Genomic DNA, 16,801 nt, shown 5'->3' with positions numbered 1-16,801 from the left:
GAAAAGATAATTTAAGATAAGAAAAATACGCTGAACATAGTCAGGAAAAAAATTTAAATAACTTCGGTTAGTTTAGGAAAAAAATGACTTACCCTTCAGCCGAATTTGATCCAGATTTGGTCGAAACACAAACCACGGTTTATCCTTGAGAGATTTGTTATACCGGTTCCGAGTCTCTCGGTTTTACATATTCATCCTGTTTGATGCTTCTGATAAGTCTGTAGACCCATTCTCTTGTCGTTGGGGTATCTATCGCCACATTTCTCACAGGTGATGAAGAAACCGCTTGCAGTTCTCCTTAGTCTTTCGTTGAATCTTTTTTTTTGAATGTTGACTGTTCATCGTACTCCTGTAATACAATAATACGACCCACACATTTTCCCCTTCTTTCTAGGCTAATTTTCTAAACGGAAGACTACTGACGGGGCCGCTTTCAAAAGGTTTTTTTAAGGTTTCTTCTCAATCATCAACAACCCTACAAGACTTGTGCAAAGTTTCATTTTTATTTGACCATCATTATATTCGGTACCGCGAAGGTTAGTCATTGTATTGTGCAGATTTATATTATTGTTAAAAAAAATCAATTGCCCTAGTGAGTGCTTATAAATAATCCTACCACGAATTTGTTAAAAGAGAAACACTTAAAATTTGATTGCCATTCATTCGAGGCATCTCGGCGATCTTCGGGCTGGCTGGAGCTGCGGTTAAAAACATTTCCTTACCTACCTACAGAAAATAATGCGTCACACTTAGGTCGTTAGTTAGAGTTTATCAGGTAGGTACAGTACAATTCATCCCGATTGATTCCCCCAAAGGCTATCATCAGAGGGGTTAAGCGTAATTGGTTTGGAGAAATTGGCGCCCAAGAAATATGTTTGAAAATCGGTTTGTTTTGTAACGTTATGGTTAAAATTTGCTTAACAGCTATTACGTTTGAGTGGCAGCGCACCTTGGCAGCATATTGTAGTTTTTTAACTTTACGACATTCAATTTAGCTGATACAATTTCACGTTATAATGAATCATGTTATTTTTTGTTCTTTAGGTTCACTTATTGTATCAAAGGATACCTCTATTGCGGTTTATATAATTTATAATTGGTGAACTGAAATGGGTTGAACATTTTTTATTGTCGTTTCTCTCAAAAGCATACTGGGGTAATACCGAAAAGATGATGTCAGAGAGAGGGAAAATTATGTTGAATTTTCTTAAAGTACCTAAATGTATTACTACTTATAAGTTGGCGATTAATCTACAAAAGGAATTAAATTCTTCAATAAGCTAAACGCGTTCCCTTCGGATAGTTTCTATATCTAACATTCAATTTGCTTCCACTAGTTAAATACATGTTGTCGTTTTTGTGTTTTATACCTTTTTGTATCATTGCCATCGTTCGAAAAAGCTAAATAGTGGCATGGTATCGCCAGCTAGATTTTATTTGTTTTTTTAAATTAAAAGATTCAGAGGCTGCATGTTTTGGTTAACATAAATATTAATTCGTCAATAGGGGCATAAAATATACCAACGGAATTAGAGCAGTTGAAAAAAAGGGTGCTTTAGAAACAAACAGAAAATCGGTCAATAAACCTATAAAAACATAAATGAACACTTATTTCTTACTGGTGCGAGAAATAAGAGACTTTTGGCGAAAAAACGGGACTTAGCAAATGAAATGTGCTGTGCTGTACTTATACAAACAAAAGGGACGACATCATTTCCCTCATGGAATCGTTATGACTCACGGCAACGGTCTGCGGGTTGGAGGTGGAACTGACCTCATGTTGATCTTCACTGGAGGCGGCGGCTGCTGCAAGTGATTTGCACATGTTGTCGAACATTTCTTCCGAAATTTCGGTCGCTGGGACAGTGGCCACTTGCAAATATCTGCGTGGGATTAAAATGTTTGTCAATAACCGTTGAAAATTTACATAACCCTCATAATTTTACTCACTTGCTGCCCTTGAATTTCTCCTGGATCGCTTGCTGGGCCAGCGATTCTGCCTTCTGGTGGGTTTTGTTAAGATCTAGAATGATATCCTTGAGGTCCTCCAACCGGTAGCCGGTGTTCGTTTCCAGCATTCGGGACCAAATGGGCAAATCGAGCGAGTAGCGGGAGAGAGCGAGCGCTCCGGCCGAAATTTTTGACGGCAGGTAGGTAAGATAAGGATCGGCATCCAGGAGGGAAAGTTCACAGAGATACTGTTGGGAGGATAGAGTTTGTGGTAGTTTTGCTAAATAATATAGGCGATTGCAATGTAGTACTCAAACATTGTTTACGTTATTTACTGTACATTTTCCTTAGGCCATCAATCGCATGCTACAAGTCTCCTAGGAAACTCGCGATGCTAAGTCGATGAGGCTGCCATTACAGAGGAAGATGACAAAAATCAATCCGAGGAGGATTATCGAAATTCCATCATCAGCCAGGAGGAAACTGTTGAACAAGATGGGGAGGAAAACTCCCTCAACGATAGCTCAACGACCAGCATAAGTCTATTGGTAAAAAGACTGCAGCAGAGAAAATCTCGCAATCGACGAATCTTTTGAAACAATCGACACGCAGCGCGTGGTAAAAGTGGCCCGCAAAAGTCAAGACTATCTGCATGATCGTTTATCGCGACGTTGCGAACCCCGTCCGTGTGCATCAGGAAAAATACGGTATTTACGACTATTTTGAGTAAGTGAATTATTGATATGTCAGTCGAACCAAACAGTTGTTTAATAAACTCCTATTCAAGTTCTCATTCAAAAAGTACTTAATTCTTTATCATTTGCTTTTAAGATCTCCACCTGCAAATCGAGTAATAAAATAAGTCCGCTCAAGTCCGGATTTATTCCAAAGATTTCGAGATTACAACAGAGTTGATTTGGATGATTAGAGGTGAGGTAAGAGATAATTTTTGAAATAGTTGTTAAAATATTCTTCTGGAAGTTTTAATCTGGCGAAAACAAAAATATTCTATACAACAGACAATAGAGGAACAACTATTTCAGACAAATTCTTATTTTTTATCAGCTGAGAAAGACCCTTGTCTAGAGAGATATTGAAAAGGATTGAATCGATCACGGACTCAGCTAATTTAACCTTTGCTTTAAATTTTTGCAGGAAAGTTTTTGAATGATCCACCTTTAAATTTTCTAGCTTCTTCTAATAGACCTGCCCCTTTCTATGGTTTTTTTCTGGGATTTTCACCATCATTATTTAAATCCTATGGCATTTGGGGAACTTAATACCCATAATATAATACTCTTAGGTTTGATCAAAAGTTTCCATACTGAGGTGTCCTCGAACAAATAGTTTTTTTTTCATCGTCGTCGTATGCAGTTGATTTTGGTAGGAAGTTGTCTGTTCTGTTAAGAATTTGGTCATTGTGGTAACTCTATAATAAAGTGACGTAATTTGAGAAATGTCCTTGGTTTTTTGACTCCAAGAAACGTTTCAGGAAGTAAACATAGGTTCAGATGAGCTCTGAAGTCAGATAACAGATTATCCGAGCTAATATTTGTAGCCTGGATGGGTTGCTGGAAATAACGAGCTGAAATTTAGACAATAATGTCACGTGACTTGCAGAATAAGTCCGAAAAACAGCGTACCTATAAGTCTAAACCACTAATCAAAATTCTACAAATTTGTTCATTGAATAACCGATTTTCATATTTTTTCCCTCAAGAGTGAAAATTATCTTGATCAACTTACCATGCACATGTATTTCACCTTATCCGGGACGTCGTTCATCACGCAGTACAGGGTGGTGAATACCAACGTGGTTGGTACGGACAAATCGAACCCGAGTACCTTCAGGATAAGCTGTTCCATCCGCAGCACCTGCGTCTTGGTGTAGGTATCGTCGGTGATGTACACAAACTCTCCCACATCGGGCGGGTAGATTTCCTCGTACTTGCTGTGTGGGTTGTTTTTTTTTTGTTTTGGTCCATTAGTTTCGCATTCATAAGGAATCGAAGACGGGTTGCCGATAAGAAGGTCGAGTAAAAGGACAAGAGAAAGTGAATTACTTGAAATTGTTTCATTTCTTTTCAAGATTGGGCGCGATTTGGGATACTTACGCAGCAATGAACATGGCAGCTGTACCGACCAGCTGCAGTTTGGCGCGCACCACCGACATGAAGCTGAGGAATCGATCGATATAGGAAATAGCCAGACAGAGGGTTTCCCCCTGAAGACGGTACTCTTCACAAACCTCGACAAGCCAATCCACCAGGATGGTGCGCATCGAATGGTTAATGTCCGGCTGTTTCTTCATGTAGGCTGGCTTCGGACGATGACGCTTTTCCGCTTCCTTCAGATACTTCAGGATGTCCGATTGGTACTCTTCGACCTCGAAGAACCGCTCACGATCATTCCGCGGTGCGATGATACTAGTATCTTCGATCAGCACTACCGATTTGTCCACCGACATGGGAGAGAAACTCTCCCCCACGGACATTGGCGTTTCCAGCAGGTCGGCATTTTTTAGCTCCTGCAGCGGTTCTCGTTTGGCTTCTGGCTCCTTCTTTTGGATGTCGGTATTATTTTCCTTGGAGTCATCGTAAACCTGGAAGGCTTTGAAGGGTTCCGCCTGCTTCAGGTTGACTTTGTTTACCTGCACCGGCTGCTGGCATTCGTTTTCGTCCGCCGATTTGCCTTTAACCACCGGCACCACTGCGGGCTTAATCCGAAGCTTCGGGTCTTTCAAAACCTGCGAATATTTGCAGACAATTTTAAATAATTTCTAAGTTTGCCTTTACTAACATTTAGGATAGTTAAAAGGCTCTACCTATCTTCAAATCAACGGTCTAGATTTTTTCGCCACATTAAACTTAAGGCAGTTTTGAACACAAGTTTCAAATGATTAACTAATAAGAGGAACAATTCGATACCTAGCCTTCCCAAAATGAAGTTTGACAAAGAAACATGTTTAGCTTCAAGAACATACTTTAAAGCGACTACATTGTCGAATATTGCAATATAAGAATCTTGTTTGATCGATATACTTAATGAACTAATCTATACATAGAAATGATGAAGAAGATGCCTCTACACTTTTTGTTAAAGAAGTATGTGTTTTCCTTAAACTGAACTTATAGTTAATTGTAACTGACAGGCTAACGTTAATAACATTATATTTACGAAACTTTCGGAAAGAAATTTGCAAATACAAATCAGTATTATTCCAAGGTTCAAGCTCAAGTGTTGTCGTTGGTTGAAGATAAAACTACAAAAATAAAGTTCAAATAGCATTGAATTGTTTACGGTTATGATATTGCTGCTGACGTATGCTACCTAAAAAGAAAATTTAACTTTAAGGCCTTAAGGCTCAGAGGGGTGCAGGCAGAATGTTGAATTCGACTTTTTTTTAACATTGCAAAACACTTTTAGTCTAATTTTTGACAAGATGGATTGTGGTAAAACAGCTAATTTTTGTGAAAAATTTTTCTTGCACATTTTGTGGGATTTGTGGTACATTTTTATAGTTTGTAGAGTATAAATGTAGTATACGTTTACAATTGAATGAATAATCAAGATCCACTTCGTTTCTTTGCAAGTTAGCGTTTTACGAAATACTTCAGCCATTTCATATCCTTCTAATTTTGTACATACGTTGTAGGTATTAACGTAAAATCTGAATCATATGATGCATAAGATATTTTTACATGTACCGTGACTAGCCCTAATTCTGCACCACTCAAGGAAGAATGACCTTAACGGGTTAAACTCCTATCAAAAAGAAAAAATAACTAATTCGGCTCAATTTATATTGAAACTAATTACTATATTCATGGAAAAACATAACAGTTTAAAATTTAAAATAAAGTCAAAACGATTATGATTTAGAATATAAGTTAGAATGATCATATTGTGTATAATTGTGCCGCATTTTTTTTTAAATCTCTTAACGTTTTCTATCTCTGACCTTGTACAACAGTTACGTGTAACTTTAATGCTACCGTCTTTTCGATCAATGAATTAAATTAAAATCACTTGCAATCCCCCGATCCTAACTCCTCAATTTAAAGTTCGAAGTAAGCTCAAAACCCCTTAATTTTCTTTGATTAGTAGAAAAGTTTGAGAAATAGAATGAAACAAAATAAAATTCAAATTTATGGCTACCCCATACTGAACATTCAAATGCTACTTTTGAACCGTGTCCTACCGCTTTTTCCGCATGCAGCTCACGTCCATTGTTGACAACAGCTAGCTTGTTCAGCACCCCGAAGGTGGACCGTTGCTGCTGGTTGATGTTGTTGGTAGCCTGAACCTTCAGACCTAATCCGGCCGGAGCCTTGCCAACGGGAGCAATCGGAGCCAAAACACGGTTCTCCTTCTCCAGATCCTCATGAATGCGGAACGTCGCCATGTTTCTCGTGCAGTTGTTGGTTCGCTGACTTTTTTTTTATCTCAACAATTGAGTTCCCACCGAAGACGATCTATTGTGATTTTTGCGGGAGTCTTTTATTGTTCTTCCAGCAAAGGGCGACTTGGATCGATTTTTTTCTGCGATTTAAAAAGATCGCTTCTTCTTTCCGATGGCTGTTTGGAATTCCGAGATTCGTTACCGTTGACTTTTTTCGTATTTATCTCTTTGCCGTCCTGCTCGCTCCAGTGCGCTTTCGGCTCTCTCCCGCGTTCGCTTCTTTTTGTTCTTACCGTTGGCGACGATGGCTCTTGAAGACTCTTCCGTGATCCTTTCCGAGTGCCGCAATTCAAAAATTAGCGGTTTTAACTAGCTATCAAATCCGCATTTTAGTGCCACTGGAAGGTGCTGCATGCTTTAAGTATTTGCTGCATTGAAATTTAACACAATCTTGCAAAATCAAGCCAAACTGCGTTTCACCACAGATCTGGAAACGCGATGATGCTTCCTTTTGCTTTGACAAATTCACTACAAATGGAGGGATCTTGCTAGCCTCGCCTCGCTCGCTAGCAGCAGCAGATCCGTTTTTTGATGTGTTCGTTTCTGTCTTTCTTCTTTTGTGCGCCCGTTTCGTCAGGAGAGCAAAAGGCAAACATCTGCTGCTGGATGCGCTCTGCTCGCGATCGGCGAGCTGTTTTCAGCCGCTCAAAAATTAACGAAAACAGAAGTGTACTAAATTTTGATTTCAATTATTTAGTACAAACTGGCAATGGGCCCTGCGTAAGAAAAGTTGAGTGCCAAATTAATTAAAAACAATTGAATGTGCTCTAATTTAAAAAAAAATAGAATACGAGACAAATATCCATAAAAATATGTCATTCTAAATATCACAAAATTAACACAAATTTATAAACTAAAAAAAAAATCGTAAATCAAAAACATAGTAAAAAACTATAAAAATTACAAAAACGCAAATATAAAACAAAATAACAAACATAATTACACAAATAACAAGAATAACTAAAATGATAAAAATTACAATAATTGCAAATTACGGAAATATAATATTTTTTGATTGATATTTTTCGGTGAAAATATATCAATCAAAAAAGATTATAAGTACGTGCGGTGATTAAAACAAAACTACAAATTACGGAAATTTAAAAGACTACAAAATCTACAAGAATGACACAAATAAGAAACACAAAAAATACGTAAATTAAAAACTTAGCAAAAAAAAAAAAAATACAAGAAAGGGCAATTATAAAACAAAATAACAAACATTACACAAATAACAAGAATAACTAAAATGATAAAAATTAGAATAATTACAAATTACGGAAATTTAAAAAAAATCTACAATATCTACAAGTGTTGCGGCTAAGGAGCGTCAAATGAGGCAACCGTTTTGATAGCAGGGTACACTTTATTTGTTTATCGGCTTCAAAATCGGCTTTGAAGCCGATAAACAAATAAAGTGTACCCTGCTATCAAAACGGTTGCCTCATTTGACGCTCCTTAGCCGCAACAAATTACAAAAAATCACAAAAATTATATATGTAAACAAAAATATAAAAATTTAATTAATTACAAATATAAAAATGATTTCAAGAGTTACAAAAAATATAGCGTAGAAAAAAAAATCAAAAATTACAAAAATGATCAAAGAATAAAATAATGCCAAAAAATGACGTAAATGACAAAATCAAAATAAATGATTAAAATGAGAAAAAACTCGAGCGACGAATGTTAAGAACCATCTTTGGCGGCGTGCAGGAGAACGGAGTGGGGGAGGCGAAGGATAAACCACAAGCACGCAGGATTCTACGGCGAATCCAGTATCCGTAAGGTGGCGAATGTTGGTCCACGTTGGGCAGGACATGTTGAGAGAATTCCGGACAACTGTCCTACAAAAAAGTGTTCGAAGCTAATCCGGTATATAGGAACGATACGAGCAGGGACGCAACGAGCGAGGTGGTTAGACCAAATGGAGCGTGATCTGGAGAACGGTAGCCATGGATGAGTGAATTAGGGGAATATTAGGAGGCGAAGGAAGAACCACGAGCTCGCGCGACTCTACGGCGAACCCAGTATCCAGAAGGTGGTGAAAGCTGGCCGGATACGCTGGGCGGGACATGTTGCGTGAATGCCGGACGACTGTCCTGCAAAACAGGTGTTCGCTACGAAATCGGTAGGAACAAGACGAGCGGAGGCGCAACGAGCGAGGTGGTTAGACCAAGTGGAGCGTGATCTGGCGAACGTGGGGTGCCTGAGAAATTGGAGAACGGTAGCCCTGGACCGAGTGAATTTTAGGAATTATGTTCGTCAAGTTATGTCGTGAGACGGAATACTATGTAAATAAATAAATAAAATAATGTTCATTAGGTTATGTCGTGAGACAGAAAACCGTGTAAACAAAATATAAAATGTTAAAAAAGACAAAATTAAAAAAAAAATATAAAAAAGACAAAAAATGCAAAAAAGACAAAAAAGAAAAAAATGACATGTATGAACAAATTGAAAAAATTAAAAAAAAGATAAAAATAACAAAAATTGCAAAAATTACAAAATATTAAAAAATGCGAAAATGACACCTTGCGACCTCTCTCTTGTCCCGATGATGGCTAACGGTTGTTTCCCCCGTCTCGGATTTCTTCCGATAAATGCTCCATACTTCTGGTTCATAAAATCTGGAAAATACTTTTAAGTCTTTTTCATTGACGAATTATTTAAAAATTTAATAAAAAAAATTACACAAACCTTGTATTCTCACTGAAGTTGTAAACGCTGGAATAATCATAAGTGCCTTTCTCCCATGCAGAGGTGCCAGGTGTCCTGATTTATCAGGATTTGTCCTGATTTTCGTGAGACCGTCCTGATTTTTTAAAAACTCTCGAGTTGTCCTGATTTTTGAAAATTTGTCCCTAAAATGTCCTGATTTGTCCTGATTTTTATAAAAACTTCTTAAATGTGATCGAATTTGTAGTTAAACTATGAGAAAATCGAATAAATAGGTTATAGAATAGTTGAACCCATTTAACAGAAGGTAATCTTCGGTTCCGATGATATTCAAATGGTGTTTTTCGATATGAGCTACCGGCCAGAAAACAAACTGCGTACTGTTGTTGCATAGATAAAGGCGTTTTCAGCACCTGTATTGCGCCTCTATTTATGCAATCTAAGCAGAAATCCTTATCATTTTCAAGAATCAAGAGGTGTCCTGAAAAATCCTGATTTTTAACTTCGCATTGTCCTGATTTTTGACGAAACCACCTGGCACACCTGCTCCCATGCCACTCTCGCATTCTCACAAATATTTTAAAATTTTCAGTATTTCTATCGTCTCATTTCCTACTGGGTTTTTAGAGCACATTCAAATTCAAATTTTAGTACACTTTTGACGTTTACACTTTAAACAAAAACAAACAAAAATTCCATCGAGCGCAGATGTTTGCATTTCACGTGTTTTTATTCTCAGAAATGCAAATTTCATGCACTTCTATCCGCCATTTGTAACGCGACGGTCGCGTGTTATTTTTCTGAAGTGTTTTTTCGACAATATTACCACATCTAAGAGAGTATCAGACTCCGTCTACGACTATTAGTCAATAAAACGTTCAAATTTTGAAGATATATAGTTGAAACAGCCCCCGAGTGTGAATTAGAGTATTTTTTCCTTGAAAAAGATCCCCACCGCCATTTTGGCGAGTGGAAGATGGACGCCGAAAACATGAACACCGATCCACCGGATATTGCAACCGGAACAGCTAGCACCAGCACAGGCGCTATAAAGAAGACAACTTTGCAACAAAAAGAACGAGCCAAAAAATCTCCACAAAATTACGACTACCGAGCCGAAGACCCCGCTCCTTACAGAGTTTATATTGAAATCGATAAGGACAAACAGGAGAAGGAGAAACAGGATAAGGAGAAACAGGATAAGGAGAAATCTCAATCGATAGTTCGATCAATCAATCGAATCGGAGTTGGACGTATGTTAAAAAGAATCTTTTCCACTGAACAATGTCTTACGGAGATCAAAATTGCTGGCAAAACCAAGGTTGTTGCCTATTTTAACAGCCACATAGCAGCCAACCGTGTTATCCGTAGCGAATATCCAGGATCACAGGGTTACAAATGTTATATACCACGCCATCTTGTTTCGGTAACTGGAGTAATCACCGATATACCAGTAGATGTTACGGACGACGAAATCAAACAGGAACTTTATTGCCCAGTACCAATAATGAACATATATCGCTTAAACCGTTTTGTAAACAACGCTGCAGTACCAACAACAACGGTGAGTATCACTTTCCGGACAAACACACTACCGCCTACAGTCAAGCTATACGCTTGTGCAATGAAGGTTAAGCCGTACGTACGTAGAGCCATACTATGCCTAAACTGCCTACGATACAATCACAAAACAGGTGATTGCCGAAGCTCCCGCAGATGTGTACGTTGTGGAACCCAACACAGTAACGACACTGAATTCGATCAATGCAACCTGGCAGTTAAATGCGTGTATTGCAAAACTGATCATGGAACTGACGACACCAGCTGCCCGGAACGTAATAGACAAAACGCAATTAAGACCGCTATGGCCAAGAATGGATTAACGTATGGAGAAGCCCGTGAAAAATTTTCCGTTGGTACCTCCAATCGCTTCGACGCCCTTTCATCTTTTGCTGATGAACCGACCCCGGCCATAAGTTTCGCCAACGCCCTTAAAAGAAACACAGAACCAAAACCCAGCTACACCATCCGTCGCAGACCAGCCAGCCCACAAGCTACCCAGGAAACCAGAGAAACCTACAGGAAACGACCAAAAAGCACTTGCGACACTGAGGCTACTGGAACGGCCCTGAACAACTCACACAAGGTAAGCGAATCAGATAAATGGAAAAACAAACTAGAAGAAATCGAGAAAAGAAATAAAATTACCACCGAAACAACCATTAATCGCGCAGTACAAGATGCAATAACACGATACTACACGAAAATCCTCGAAGAGTGCAGCCTAAAAGGTAAACCTCGTGATAATTTTATCGAAATAAGCAAACAGTTTATAAGCTTTGATTCAATACACTCCAATCAGTCACAATAATATCATCAAGCTCTCTTTCCCACACACACCAACCCTAAAAAATATGGATAATTTAAATATAGTTCAAATTAACATCCAAAGCATTTCTAAACATAAACAGGAGCTTCAACGTACGTTGATGTCACGTTCATACACAGTTGCGATATTAACAGAAACATGGACAAAAGAAGAGCTAGAAAGCACAAATATTTATCATATTAGCGGATACAACAAAATTCTACAATCTAGGGATGACGGATATGGAGGCGCGGCTATCTATATCCGAAACAACTTCGGATTTCGAAAAATTCCATATAACACTACATGTGATACGATCCAATGCGCAGCGCTAAAAATCTTATTCAATAATGTAGTTATCATTTCGATATATATAAGTCCTTCCACGAACCATGAAGATATTCGTAAAGAATTGGAAAATATTACTAAACATTTTTCCAATTTCCCTAAAGTTATTATTGGAGGAGATGTCAACAGCCATCACACGGTCTGGGGCAGTAGGAATACCGATAGGAAAGGTTCAACAATTTATCATGTTCTCAATCCTTCGAATCTGATAATTTTAAACGATGGTAGCCCCACTTTCAGACCACTCGACATAAACAAAAATTCTACTGCAATTGACATCACTGCAGTATCCAATAGCTTGTTTTTCGACTTATCCTGGAAAGTACTCGAAGAAACAATCGGCAGTCACCACCTACTAATACACATAGAACTCAAAACTTCCCAACCACATCATCAAAAATTCGTTTTTAAAAAAGCTCAAATACTTAAAGAAATCAGCCAATTATCAGTGGACGAAGTTTCCAACCTGACTGAATTATCGAAGCACTCCAACAAAATCATTAGGAACAACAAAATAAAAAACAAATTTAATCCTAAATACTGGTGGGACGATACGGTAGAAGAAGCTTGGACTCAAAAACAAGAAGCTCTTTCGAAATTTAACAAATTGTCAAACCTAGAAAATCTGTTGAACCTGAAGAAAAAAACTGCGTATTTTAAACGTATTAAAAAAGAACACATGACTCAGAGCATAAAAAGATTTACAGAAGAAATTAACCCACAAACGAACTCGTCACAACTGTGGCAAAAAGTTCGTGGATTGACAGGGAAACAAAAGACCCAAAGGAATAACGCTGTTCAAGACAGTAGGATACTTGCTAATGAATTTTTGGATCTCCATTTTGGGCCAAACGATGTCTATTTCGATGAATGTATCAGTATTCCACCACCAACACAATATAACATCTTAGATCGACTAGGATGGCATTACATACTTCAAAGTAAAAAATCGAGTGCCCCAGGTAATGACAAGTTAACATACGAGATGTTACGTAACTTAAAACCCGAAGTAGTTGACGTTATCATTTACGACCTAAACAAAATGTGGAGACATGGAAATCTTTCAAATAACCTAAAAGAAATCAGAACCATTGCCATCCCAAAACCAGGTAGAGATCAAGCTACTGCAGCTGGCAATCGACCAATCTCACTGATTCCTACATTAACCAAAATCTTGAATTCGGCAGTACTTAAAAAATTAAATTTTCACCTGGAATCCAAAAATATTTTACCTGAGCTATCATTCGGATTTCGGAGAGGACAATCGACGACCTCTTGCTGCACATACGTAACTAATTTGATACAATCGAACAAGAGGAACGGACTACTAACAGCAGCAATATTCATTGATCTCTCAAATGCTTTTAACGCAGTAAGAACCGAAACTCTAGAACAGATAATGATTAACTCAAGAATCCCTGACGAATTTATTAGATGGATTGTGTCGTTTCTTAGAAACCGAAAAATATTTCTGAGATCCGAAGACTGTGATTTAAACAGAATAATAAGCAACGGATTACCTCAGGGTGACGTTTTATCGCCCACCCTTTTTAATTTCTATACAGCTTCCCTCCATGAAATCAAAGTCAAAGATGTAACACTCGTACAATACGCCGATGACTTTATGGTAGTCGTTGCAGCTAAGAACACAAAAAATGCATCTGAAAAAGCGCAGGATTTCTTAAATAACTTTGAATCTCGAGCCCAAAGTCTAAACTTAGAAATAAACCCAAATAAAACCAAAGCAATAATCTTCAAACGCACCTCTGAGAAAATGGATCTATTATTACAAAGAACAAAGATTGAAACAGTAAGATCATACAAATACCTTGGGATAGAGATTGATCGTTCTTTGAGCTTCAAACCCCACATAGAATCTTTGGGGAAAAGAATCAAAGATCGCACCGATATGGTGAAAGTAATTTCAGGCATAAGAAACGGAGGGAGCCCTGAAACACTTGCACTTCTGTTCAGAGCGCTTGTTCGTAGCACCATAGAATATGGAATATCCATCTTTGGAAACACCGCCAAAACGCATATTTCGAAATTAGAGGTACTAACAAATGCTTACTGGAGGAAAATAACAGGATGTACAAAATCTACTCCGATAAATACTCTAGCAGCTCTAGTCGCTGAAAGCCCACCAAGAATTAGAATTGAATACATTACATGCAGGGAAATCGTAAAACATGTGGCTAATCAAACGGTCGTCTACAAACAGCTGGCTGGTCTGCAAGAGGAAACTTTTTCAAACGAAAAACTAACATTGGTCGAAAAAACTTTCATGGCACATCTCAACATTTTCAAGTCGATAATCCCTAGTATCAAAACGAACTTTCCAAACTCACTGGATGTCAAAACGGAACTAACAAATTTTAAAGGCATCAAAAGTCAAACGGATCCTAGAGTCTGGAAACAATTAGTATTATTTTCGCAAAACACTATTTATAAAAACCGTCCGGAAATATACACTGACGCCTCCAAAATACAAGAGGCATGTGGGATCGGAATTTACTTACCGAAGTACAATAAAAGAATTTGTTTAAAGTTGGAAACCGAAACATGCATCACTACCGCAGAGATCTTTGCAATACATGTCGCGCTGGAACATCTAGATGCTGACTCCATCTTCAATGGGGTGATATACACCGACTCACTTTCGGCATGCCAAATTATTAGGTCCACCCTAAAAAGCAATTCGAGAAACCAAATAGTACAACAGATAATTAATACTGCTTACAAACTAGGAACCACAATACAGTGGATACCTAGTCATATATCACTAGGCGGAAATGACATCGCGGATGATTTAGCTAAGATCGGTACCAACTCGACAATGTTATACAACAACGGTGTCTTTATGAAGGATGCCATGAATCTGTTTAGTAGACGAAAGCTTAATTCTACCAAGATATGGTACGTTGACTATGCAAAGAAAGAAGGAGAACCTGGAAAGTATTTTCAAGCGATTCAAAACAGTTTCGAGGAGCTTCCATGGTACAAAAATAAACAACTCACCAACTGGGAGATACGCACTCTAAACCGTATAATGTCAGGACACAGCTATTCTAAATACTGGCTGGCAAAATGGAAAATTGCTGATGATGCAGACTGCGACTTGTGCAACACTCCTGAAACCGCAGAACATACGATTATGTCCTGCAACAAGTTCAACACAGCAAGAGCAAAATATACGTTCAACTCCAAATTCCCAACACTGATCGACCTATTCAAAACACAAGATCTTTCAATCTACAAAGAGGTGACAAATTTCCTAAAAGAGATTAAGTCAGAATTATAAACGCTATAAACCAGATGATTTCGCCCGACTGCGAGGCGATAAGCTGGTATTACGTCATGCTGGGCATATGGTCATCGACACCGGTCCCATCCCACCGTTGATTGAAAACGACATGTCGCAATCAACAACAGAACAAGAAGAAGAAGAAGAAATGCAAATTTAAATCAAAATTCTATTAAAAAACGACTATGGACCTTAAAACCTACAAGTAAGTATAGTTTTTGTTTTTTACTAGATTATTAATAATCAATAATTGTTACAGAAAAATCCATCCGGTGAAATACTACCGAGATTATTTGGAGCACAACATTCGACCGGATGGGCGGGAAATTGCGGACCTCAGGCCACTAGCCATTAATTTCGGTTCCATCCACTCCGCTGATGGTTCAGCTATTGTGAAAATCGGTAACACGACCGTGGTTTGTGGGATCAAGGCCGAACTTGCTCCACCGAAAGCCCTTGAACCGGAAATGGGCTTCCTGGTTCCAAATATAGAAATATCCCCTCTGGCTTCTCCCAAATATCGTCCCGGACCGCCGAGCGAGGAAGCCCAGGTGTACAGCTGCTCGCTCGCGGATTCTATTCTCAATTCGGGTTGTGTAAATTTGAAGGACCTTTGCATATCGAAGGAGAAACTGGTTTGGGCACTGTTTTGTGATTTGGTTTGTCTGGATCATGATGGATGTGTCTTCGATGCCTCGGTCATTGCTCTGGTGGCAGCTTTGCACACGCTAAAGCTGCCACAAATCAAATACAATCCCGATACGGATGAGCGGGAGATTTTAGAGGATGAGGAAAGGATTCCGTTGAAAGTGAGCTCTATTCCGGTAACCACATCGTTCGCCGTATTCAATGGGCAGATTATTGCCGATCCGACGGCCGAGGAGGAATCTCTAGCCACCTCAACCATCACCATCAGTATCTGTGATTCGACGTTAAGCTACATTCAAAAGAGTGGCGGCGATCCGCTGGAACAAAATCTGCTGGATCAATGCATTGAGAATGCGATGAAACGGGAAAAGTCGGTGCGGGCATTGGTGAAGAAGCTTACCAAAAATAGCAATAAGACCTGCTGAATTGCAACTCTCGTCTGTCGTTTATTTGGTTAGGACGACGAAAAGAAAATGCCGTGTAGATTGGTGCCTAGTATTGAACATGGGAGATGTTTGAAGTAATTGTATTTCTTTCTTCAAATGAATCGATAACATGCGACAAACATTTCAATTGACTATTGGTTGACAAGTCCGCAAAAGTTTACTTTTCACTGTTGAGAAAACAGATGCAAATGTTTATTCTGGTATTTGACTATGGTTGAAATCGCATCTTTATTTTATCGAACAACTTAGTCAAAAAAAACTTAGTTGTTAGGAAATTTGATAATAGGATTTATTATTCAAATGAAACGGTCGAACTAAATATATTCAGTTTTTTAAAACTTATCAGTAAAGCTATAATAACATAAGAAAACATAGTACCTCATATAATTGGATAAATTTTCAGGATTAATTTCAATTTTTTGCTATTGATCAGCACTTATTCCGCGGTTTGTTTGAATGTTAGGGTCATTAGTTTAGAGTTAGGGTTAGGGTTATCACCCTATAGGCTCATTAAGCTATACACATCAGCATAGTATCTGAATCAAAGATCATTTACAGAACCACAGATTGTCTCAAAATCTTTTTGGACCAAGGTG

At 38.3% G+C, this 16,801-nt stretch overlaps 2 protein-coding genes across 2 annotated transcripts; one reads left to right on the top strand and one right to left on the bottom strand.

The window, feature by feature from the left end:
• Positions 1-482: 482 nt before the first annotated feature.
• On the bottom strand, positions 483-6,964 carry LOC129747717 (G2/mitotic-specific cyclin-A-like). Its single transcript, XM_055742046.1, has 5 exons — positions 6,152-6,964; positions 4,065-4,696; positions 3,697-3,901; positions 1,951-2,198; positions 483-1,883 (listed from the first exon to the last, which is right to left on the bottom strand). The coding sequence occupies exons 1-5, from the start codon at positions 6,353-6,355 to the stop codon at positions 1,688-1,690; spliced, it is 1,485 nt and encodes a 494-aa protein (XP_055598021.1). The 5' UTR covers positions 6,356-6,964; the 3' UTR covers positions 483-1,687.
• An 8,224-nt stretch (positions 6,965-15,188) lies between these two features.
• LOC129747880 (exosome complex component RRP43-like) lies at positions 15,189-16,289 on the top strand. Its single transcript, XM_055742259.1, has 2 exons — positions 15,189-15,316; positions 15,371-16,289. Exons 1-2 carry the CDS (start codon positions 15,297-15,299, stop codon positions 16,182-16,184), a joined length of 834 nt encoding a protein of 277 aa, XP_055598234.1. The 5' UTR covers positions 15,189-15,296; the 3' UTR covers positions 16,185-16,289.
• Positions 16,290-16,801: the final 512 nt, after the last annotated feature.

This window comes from Uranotaenia lowii, chromosome 2 (assembly GCF_029784155.1).
Source record: "Uranotaenia lowii strain MFRU-FL chromosome 2, ASM2978415v1, whole genome shotgun sequence".
NCBI classification, from domain to species: Eukaryota; Metazoa; Arthropoda; class Insecta; order Diptera; family Culicidae; genus Uranotaenia; species Uranotaenia lowii.
The sequence above is the reverse complement of the archived record's forward strand: the minus strand, read 5'-3'. Positions and strand labels throughout refer to the sequence as shown.

Coding starts and splice junctions, on each gene's coding strand:
- LOC129747717 (XM_055742046.1), bottom strand. CDS start 6,355: ATGGCGACGTTCCGCATTCATGAGGATCTGGAGAAGGAGAACCGTGTT. Junction 2,199..3,696: donor AGGTGAAATACATGTGCATG/GTAAGTTGATCA, acceptor TCCTCCCAACAG/TATCTCTGTGAACTTTCCCT. Junction 1,884..1,950: donor GAGAAATTCAAGGGCAGCAA/GTGAGTAAAATT, acceptor AATCCCACGCAG/ATATTTGCAAGTGGCCACTG.
- LOC129747880 (XM_055742259.1), top strand. CDS start 15,297: ATGGACCTTAAAACCTACAA. Junction 15,317..15,370: donor ATGGACCTTAAAACCTACAA/GTAAGTATAGTT, acceptor TAATTGTTACAG/AAAAATCCATCCGGTGAAAT.